The sequence below is a fragment of the Colias philodice genome, chromosome 3, assembly GCF_061535455.1.
Source record: "Colias philodice isolate Cphi_HAF_F1 chromosome 3, ilColPhil1 Martin Lab GWU primary, whole genome shotgun sequence".
In the NCBI taxonomy this organism is placed as follows: domain Eukaryota; kingdom Metazoa; phylum Arthropoda; class Insecta; order Lepidoptera; family Pieridae; genus Colias; species Colias philodice.
The window spans coordinates 9521778-9531058 of NC_143088.1; the positions used below are offsets into that span (position 1 = coordinate 9521778).

The window sequence follows — 9281 nt, forward strand, 5'->3', positions numbered from 1 at the left end:
CCTGGCTAACCTTTATATATGATACTTTTTATCCCAGAATATTCCAAGGTTCCTGAAGAAATGGCTAAAACTGATTATTATACCTTGTCACTGGATTCAACTTAAAACGAATTCAATATTTTGCAAATTCAACTTTGTGGTCCTAAAGGCGTAAAATAATAGAAGGCGATATTTTACATTGTATATGCTACTGAAAACGAAAAGATATGGTAGGCTGTTTATAATGAAGTGCATCTTGTAGATTTTATTTATGTATTTGTTTTCAGAACAAGGATTGTTGCCTGAAGATTGCAAAGACACAGCAGACCTTCTCCTGTTCTTTGACAATCTTTTTGATTCCCTAAATGGGAGTTTCAAAAATTCATCAAAGAAAAGTGGAAAAGTTCTTCTACAAGCGGTTACCCCGACATCCAAGCACCAAGATACTTGGAATAAGTCAAAAAGTGTTCTAAAATCAATGAAATTTGTCACCAAAGAAGGAAACGTCAGTGTAGTGCCTTCAATTACTAATTGGTTGCGTACTTTAGAGAATATGGAAATACTTAAAAATAAATTATTTGAAAAATTCAATATTAAATCTATATGGTGCCGTCACTTAAATCAGGATCCAATTGAAAATTTTTTTGGAAGCATAAGAAGCCATGGGTATAGAAATAATTCGCCAACATGTACAGGGTTTGAGGCAGCTTTTGTATCCCTCTTAGTTAATAATTTAAGCAGCTCATATTCATCAAATTCAAACTGTGAGGATGATTCATGTTATATGTTTAAATCATTAAAAACATTATTTTTCAAGAAAAACAAAATAAATGCGGCACCTACAGAAGTTGATTTTGATCATTTGTATGACGAAAATATCGTCGTTAATTTTGAAATTAAAAAAAAGGACCCGCGAATTCTGGCTTCTCGAATATGTCACAGGGTACATTTTAAGACAATGTACTAAAACAGTTTTTAAAAATTGTTCTGTTTGTAAAAATGATTTATACCAACAAAATGAAAAGGAAAATAGTTACATAAGAATAAGAGAATATAATAAAAATAAGGCCTACCTGACGTATCCTGCTACAAATTTAATTAAGAGTTTTTCTGAAATACAAGATATTGTTACTACAATTTTAAAAACAAAATCTTCTTGTTATAATATAAGAAATTATATCCAATTGATTTTGCATGGGAGATTAAGTTTTAATTATATCACATGTAAAAAACATAAAAAAGACTTAATTGAAAAGATTTTTACAACTTCTTGTATGTTTTTTATTTGTAATTGGTGTCGAGACACAAATAAAATTCTTTCTTTTAACAATAAATATGAGGGCGAGGATATTGTTCAGAGTTTAGCGTTCGAATATGCCAATAAAAGAAAGAAAAAATAAATTAAGTTTATTTTATTTTGCTAACACAACCTGAAATTACAAGATTCTTAATTTTACAGTTAGTTTACTACTATTTTTGTAGGGTCAACCGGGGCAAATGCAACTATGGGGCTATTGCAACTAGTTATCATAACTAATTTATTAGAGTTGTTGTAATAAATCGCCACCTATGATTCAATAACTCAACGACTAATAAATCTTACAAGTAATAGATGGTGCCCCTACGATGAAAACTATTTGATTGATAGGCCATTGTGTCAAACCGCTATTTTGAAGTTGGTGTGCGTAAAAACAGGTGTTGAGTTTTGCAGACAAAAAAATTGTTTAGGAGTGATTTTTTGCAGGTGTTTTTGATTAAACACGATTATCACAAGCCGTTAAGCATATTTCATTTATATTTTTAGTGCGTTAGTTGACTCTATTTTGTGTTATTGATGTAGTTACAATTGCCTCATGAAAATTTCACTGTGGGGTTATTGCAACTGTGAGGTTAGTTACAATAGCCCCTTATATTTTTGTATGAAACTAAAAACACAAGTGATGTGACAGTGTCGATATTTTTATTATGTATCCTTCTTGGTAGTCAAAATATACTTTCTTTATAATTAATTAAAGAAGAACCATCGATTATTTCTTCGATATTATACCCAGAGACGGGTTCATAAGTAAAATTCAAATTAGATAAAGCGTGGTTAAAGAATATAAGTAACTAAAAACGATAGGTAGGATAGTTCTGTGATTGTTCAAGTAATTTTTAGTAAACGGTTGATTAACTAATAAACGTATTTTGTTTGGTTTACGTTTTAAACAATATTTAACACAAAGAATATTATTTGTTCTGACCAAAAACTAAAATTGACTTAGTAAGTAGTACACTGTTATTTTTTTTTTGTTGCGATTTAAAGTGGTAAATCAAAGTAGGTACATGAGTTTTTCCTCTAAATAATGCGGCGTCATCTACGATCGCAACGTTATTGTATAGATAACGTTATTGTATATATCTATAGAATAATAAAAATATATCGATGAATAAGTTTTTTGCATTCCCCACACTAATTCTCTAACAAATAGTTGCATTTGCCCCACAATCAGAAAAATAAGATTTTTCCTGAAAACTCGTCCTTGCTACACGGTAATCCAGTTCAAAATCCTATGAATAACATGAAATCTCATAAATATATTCTATATTCGTTGTTTTATATGAAATAGAAGAAGAGCTGGCAGTTAGTTGCATTTACCCCCGACTAGGGGTTAATGTAACTTTTTCTACCAATTTTAGGAAATATTCTCACTACCAGTTATTTATAAGACTACTGTATTGCTTGATTGGTTGAAAATAATCTTGAATAAATACAAAAATCACTAAATGGGTCAAATAAATGACCAAATGTAAAAGGAGATAACTGCAACCGATCAAACTTGAAACTTGTTATTTTTTAGTTGCATTTGCCCCGGTTGACCCTATATAAAATAAATAAACTGACTGTGAAATTAAGGATCTTGTAATCAACCCCTTTAATTAATTAATGGCCTGGAGGGTAGGCTATAGCACATGTTATAGCTATGCATATACAGGGTGTAATCGTTAAGTGTGCACAGGCGATTTTTCCGTAAGTATTACAGATAACAAAAAACTCTAAACTGATATCGAAAGTACTTAACCTAATGAGTAAAATGGCCGTAATAAATTTTTAAAAATAAATCGAGAAATATCAAAAAAAATATCTTTAAACCCTCCCATACATTAAGTATGAAATATGAATATCCCATATACATTTAATATGGAAGATTTTAGCTTTCTTTTTCTTTTTTTGGTTTTCTCCTTTAATTACTTCGCAAATTTGAAGTGACATTTTCCACGTTTTTCCGGACATTTTCACGCATTTTCCGGATATATTCCGGATATTTTCCGGGAATTTTCCGGACATTTCCCAGGCATTTCCCAAGGATTTCCAGGCATTTCCACGCATTTTCCGGACATTTTCACGCATTTTCCGGGTATTTTCCAGATATTTTCCAGTCTGGAAAATATCCGGAAAATGCGTGGAAATTTCCGGAAAACCCCTGGAAAATATCCGGAAAATGCGTGAAAATGTCCGGAAAATGCGTGAAAATGTCCGGAAAATATCCGGAAAATGCGTGAAAATGTCCGGGAAATATCCGGAAAATTCGTGAAAATGTCCGGAAAATATCCGGGAAATGCTCGGAAAATCCCTGGGAAATATCCGGAAAATGCGTGGAAATTTCCGGAAAACCCCTGGAAAATGTCCGGAAAATGCGTGAAAATGTCCGGAAAATATCCGGAAAATGCGTGAAAATGTCCGGGAAATATCCGGAAAATTCGTGAAAATGTCCGGAAAATATCCGGGAAATGCTCGGAAAATCCCTGGGAAATATCCGGAAAATGCGTGGAAATTTCCGGAAAACCCCTGGAAAATATCCGGAAAATGCGTGAAAATGTCCGGAAAATATCCGGAAAATGCGTGAAAATATCCGGAAAATGCGTGAAAATGTCCGGGAAATATCCGGAAAATGCGTGAAAATGTCCGGAAAATATCCGGAAAATGCCTGGGAAACGCTCGGAAAATCCCTGGAAAATATCCGGAAAATGCGTGAAAATGTCCGAGAAATATCCGGAAAATGCGTGAAAATGTCCGGGAAATATCCGAAAAAACCGTGAAAATGTCCGGAAAATATCCGGAAAATGCGTGAAAATGTCCGGAAAATATCCGGAAAATCCCTGGAAAATATCCGGAAAATGCGTGGAAACTTCCGGAAAAACCGTGGAAAATCCCTGGAAAATATCCGGAAAATGTCCAAATATCCGGAAAATGTGAAAATGTCCGGAAAATATCCGGAAAATGCCTGGAAGATCCCCGGAAAATGCCTGAGAAATGTCCGGAAAATGTCTGGGAAATGCGTGAAAAATGCCTGGAAAATCTCCGGAAAATGCTAGGGAATTGTCGGAAAATGTCTAGAAACATCCGGAAAATCCCAGGGAAATTCTCGGAAAATCCCCGGAAAATGCCTGGGAAATTCCCGGAAAATGGCAGGGAAATGTCTGGAAAATATCCGGAAAATGCGTGGAAATGTCCTGAAAATGCCTGGAAAATCCCTGGAATATGCCTGGGTAATGCCTGGAAAATATCTGGAAAATATCCGGAAAATGCGTGAAAATGTCCGAAAAAAGCGTGGGAAAATGCCCGGAAAATCCCCGGAAAATGCGTGAAAATGTCCGGAAAGAGCGTCAAATACCACTTCAAATTTGCGAAGTAATTAAAGCAGAAAACAAAAAAAGAAAAAGAAAGCTAAAATCTTTCATATTAAATGTATATGGGATATTCATATTTCATACAATAATGTATGGGAGGGTTTAAGGATAATTTTTTTGATATTTCTCGATTTATTTTTAAAAATTTATTACGGCCATTTTACTCATTAGGTTAAGTACTTTCGATATCAGTTTAAAGTTTTTTGTTATCTGTAATACTTACGGAAAAATCGCCTGTGCACACTTAACGATTACACCCTGTATAGATGGTAACAGTTAGGTTCCTACTCTCCTTGATAGATGTCGCTGTTGTAGAAAGCTGAGTGACAACTCTATTTCGGGTATGTTTATGTTACTCTATGATCACAATCATAAATCATAATCACAATTCACAATTCACATTGTGATCACTGATCAGTCTCATTGCGGTGATCAGCTCACAGATGAAAATAATAAAATTAACCAATACAAATAATTAATTAATATTAATAGCCAATGCATATTTCAATCGTAAGGTCCATACGTATTTAATAGCTAAGCTCTTTAGTAAACTCAGAATGGACGACCATCGACGCAAAGAAGTCGTAAATTCTGTGCTTAAATTGCACGCCTCATAAGCGAAGCGTTGAGGTGGGTACTACTGTCACTTCGCGCAAAACATCTGATTTTTCAAACTTAAAATGTCTTTATGTATCATACATTGCACTTGTAAGATAATACATACTCACACATATTAACAAAAAACACTATTTTTAACGTTCATGATATTTTTGATGTCATTTTTGTTATTTAAACTAGTTAAAAAACAGTTTAAAAAAGTTCTGTCTTGGACGTCCGTGTGTCTGTATGTGCGGATCCTTTTTCTTGTTAACACGATAGCGACCGAAATACTTTACTAATCGAGTCTTTTTTTTTCTCTTACGCTTGAGTAGGTATGCTCAGGAATAGAACCCTTTCATTTTTCAGGGTCTGATTCGATGTGGTTTAATTGTTATTAAATAAACAAAAATAATAATTAATAAATATTTATTAAAAAAAAATTATGAGGCGTGCACTTTTGGATTTTCCAAATTTTTGTTTTTAGTGAGGTATTAGAAGAGGTTAAAGATGAAATAAAGAGGGAAATATCAAATAATCACACCCAAAAGATTGTAGGTGAAGAATTGGATAAATAGAGGCGATCAGTAAGGTGCACTTTCCACAAACATTCTCTCTTGACTCTTCAAGTATTTATTATAAAAGTATTCTTTAACAATTTAAAAATAGAAACACGACGAATAATTTGAACACGAGCGCACTCCCTTCATGTGTGTTAACTAAAATGTGCCTGTCCATGTCGCCCACTAACTTAACAGATAAATAGACAAAATTCTAATTATCATGTATATTTGTTAGCTAAATTTTAACTTATAACTTGCTTCTATATTGTGTGGTTACACGCAATTATTACTTAAAATTAAGTTAAAATTTAGTTAACAACTTAATATATTGTGTAAACCAGACTTTAGTTACAGAAATAGAAATATGAAAATAAACAGCAATATAAAGATAGTGGGTGAAAAAGTAATTTTGGTACCATACACTGAGATCCATGTTCCCAGGTTGGTTTTTATGTATAAAGAAAAATATTATTTTATAATACCTAGTCAGTTTTCTAATTAAAAAAACAAAGTTTTTTTTTTATATTATGTAATCAATTCATAACATAAATAAACTGTGATTTTACTCATTTTTATGTTTGCAGTTATCATGAATGGATGAAATCTGAAGAATTACAGCAATTGACAGCATCAGAACCTTTAAGCTTAGCAGAAGAATATGAAATGCAAAAATCATGGAGAGAAGATGATGATAGTAAATAATAATGCATATTTTGTGTAATTATATAAACATTGTCACAGTTCAACTAATTAAATTTATGGTTGTTCTGTTTCAGAATGTACTTTTATAATACTGGAAAAAGAGATATTTGAAAAAACTAATGATGAAATAAGTAAGTATGTATAACAATTAAATTGTATGGTATTTATTTATTTCAATATTAACATGACTCTTTTATTAAATTTTGTTTACTTTTTAGAGTCAATGATTGGTGATACAAATATATTTTTAACTGATAAAGACCAAGCACAAGGAGAAATTGAAATAATGATTGCAGATAAATCTGCCAGAGGCAAAAAGATGGGCTGGGAAGCTGTTATTTTAATGTTATTGTATGGCATAGAGAATATTAATTTAAAAAAATATGAAGCAAAAATATCTCTTTATAATGAGAAAAGTATAAAAATGTTTTATAAACTTGGGTTTGAAGAACAATCAAGAAGTGATGTGTTTCAAGAAGTTACTTTATATAAAGAAATCTCAACAGAATGGACTACATGGTTGAAAGAGCAATGTGGATATAAAATAGAAAAATATGATTAAAACGAATTATTCATCATTCTTTGATGTGATGCCTTAAAAAATAGACATATATTATTTTTAGAAAGTCTCTTTGTGAATGATAAGTTTGTTCTTGAGATTAACTCCACCAATTTTTGAATAGTTTGTATGATAGATGATATGAACATTGAATTATGATATTTGGAATTCTCATTCCTCAATATGTACTAATATTAGGAATAATGCAAAATTGTTTGTAGGAAGTATTTTTCGATGTACAACCAATTTTGTATGTTCTACCACCAGTAGAATTTAGAAAGCTGCATTTTTCTATTTAATTTCGTTTTGTCGCTTGTGAAACTGGCTATTCAAAACTAGGTACGTAATATGTATACTTAATATTAGTTTTTAGTTTAGTAATTTAAAATAAATAAAAATGAATCGCAAAATGTGTTGGTAAGCGCATAACTCGAGAACGGCTGAACCGATTTCGATAATTCTTTTTTTATTATATTCCTGGAAGTACGAGGATGGTTCTTATGTAGAGAAAACGTAAACATGTACCACGGGCGAAGCCGGGGCGGACCGCTAGTTTAAAATAAATACCGAAAAATAAATTATTAAAATATTACCGTCCTTTTAATATTCCTTATAATTGGATCTATCAGGACCTTCTTCATTTAAACAATCGGTACTTTAAAATATTTTGATAGAATTTTAAAGAGAAAAATCACAAGAAAAATATATCAAACATTAAAAAATGGCAATATCGACAACTGTCAATACTCAATGACAGTCCGTCAATCGCAAAGTCTCACGCAAAGTACACGTCATTGTCAATGGCTGACAGCTAGATTTCTGATTTCTGAAAGTCTGAAACGCTTAATTACGAACTTCGTTAGAATAAAAGTTTCTAAATTAATTTAATTTTTTATTACTGCGCTTAATAATAAACAATGATTTTAAGGGTTATTTTGGGTCTAATATTTATTGTTACTGTATTGTGTACGCATGATGTAGACGTGAAAACTGAAGAAGATTTAGGCGTAAAGTATGCCAATAGATGCGAAGTGTGCAAAATATTAGCAACAGAATTACAAGGCCGGCTTGAAGAAACCGGCAAAGTGCATGATGTGATTGAAATTGGATATTCATTGGACGACGTTCAACCGAAGAAAAGGACTAAATACCAGAAATCAGAACTAAGATTGATAGAATCGTTAGATGGTGTATGTGAGAAGATTCTAGAGTACAACATTCATAAAGAACGCGATGATAGTACTCGATTTGCAAAAGGTATGAGCCAAACGTTTAAAACTTTACATGGCCTTGTTGATAAAGGTGTAAAAGTTGACTTAGGGATCCCGTTAGAATTATGGGATAAGCCATCAGCAGAAATTACTCAAATGAAAACACAATGTGAAAGTCTTTTGGAAGAGAATGAGGAAATTATAGAAGATTGGTATTGGAAACATCAAGGTGAGATTGACCTAAAAATTCACTTGTGCACAAAACATGCACTGAAGAATACTGATGATTCTTGTTTATTTGAAGAGCTCAAAGAAAAAGGAGATAAAGGAAAGGCAAAGACTGAATTGTGATTCATTTGAACCACAGTGGATTATGTGATTTATTTTCATAAGAACTATTTATAATGAACCAATGTTTTTGCATTTAATTATTATCAGGCTGTTGTATGCTATATTTTTATTGTAAGTTTAATGAATCAGGAAATAGGTATGTGTGATTTATGCCATGCTAGTATGTTTTGTTAGAAATATTAATCTAGAATCATAAGAATAAATAATTATACAAATTAAATAAATAAATTACATTTAATTGGTATATATTTAAATGCGTAAAAATATTGCCTTTCCAAATGAAGATTTTTGGTACCAATTTGATCAAATAAATTGTGTTATTTTATATTTTCAAGTACAGTGTTAGTATTAAGTTACCAGAATAAAGATTTTGTATTAATATTTGTCTTTTTCCTAAGTAAACCATAATAAAAAGATGGGAGACCTATGCTGAAATATTGAACAGTCAATAGTCAGTTTTGAGAAATTAAATATATTTTTTTCCACTTCCTAAAATATTGATATGGTAATTAAGTATAAGCAAGTATGAGGGTTTATGTAGGAAATTAAATCACATTCATTAACCTCTCTGTAATGACATATTTAATATTATTTTATAATATGAATAATAAGTACATAAAAATATGCATTATTCTTTTTTTTTAAGAA

General features: G+C 31.5%; 2 protein-coding genes across 7 annotated transcripts; both read left to right on the forward strand.

Annotated features, from left to right (window-relative positions):
- The first annotated feature begins 5109 nt into the window (after nucleotides 1–5109).
- On the forward strand, nucleotides 5110–7080 carry Mnat9 (microtubule-associated Nat9). Of its 6 annotated transcripts, none has more exons than XM_089714723.1 (5): nucleotides 5110–5160; nucleotides 6159–6251; nucleotides 6395–6504; nucleotides 6587–6643; nucleotides 6731–7080. In XM_089714723.1, exons 2-5 carry the CDS (start codon nucleotides 6175–6177, stop codon nucleotides 7072–7074), a joined length of 588 nt encoding a protein of 195 aa, XP_089570849.1. In that variant the 5' UTR covers nucleotides 5110–5160; nucleotides 6159–6174; the 3' UTR covers nucleotides 7075–7080. The 6 variants fall into 6 exon arrangements, with proteins under 6 accessions (XP_089570849.1, XP_089570851.1, XP_089570847.1 ...); XM_089714725.1 differs by having other exon boundaries at nucleotides 5137–5160; nucleotides 6165–6251; XM_089714721.1 differs by lacking the exon at nucleotides 5110–5160 and adding an exon at nucleotides 5724–5839.
- A 597-nt stretch (nucleotides 7081–7677) lies between these two features.
- Nucleotides 7678–9253, forward strand: CNPYb (FGF signaling regulator protein canopy b). Its single transcript, XM_089714718.1, has one exon. The coding sequence runs from the start codon at nucleotides 7989–7991 to the stop codon at nucleotides 8631–8633; it is 645 nt and encodes a 214-aa protein (XP_089570844.1). The 5' UTR covers nucleotides 7678–7988; the 3' UTR covers nucleotides 8634–9253.
- The last annotated feature ends 28 nt before the right edge of the window (nucleotides 9254–9281 follow it).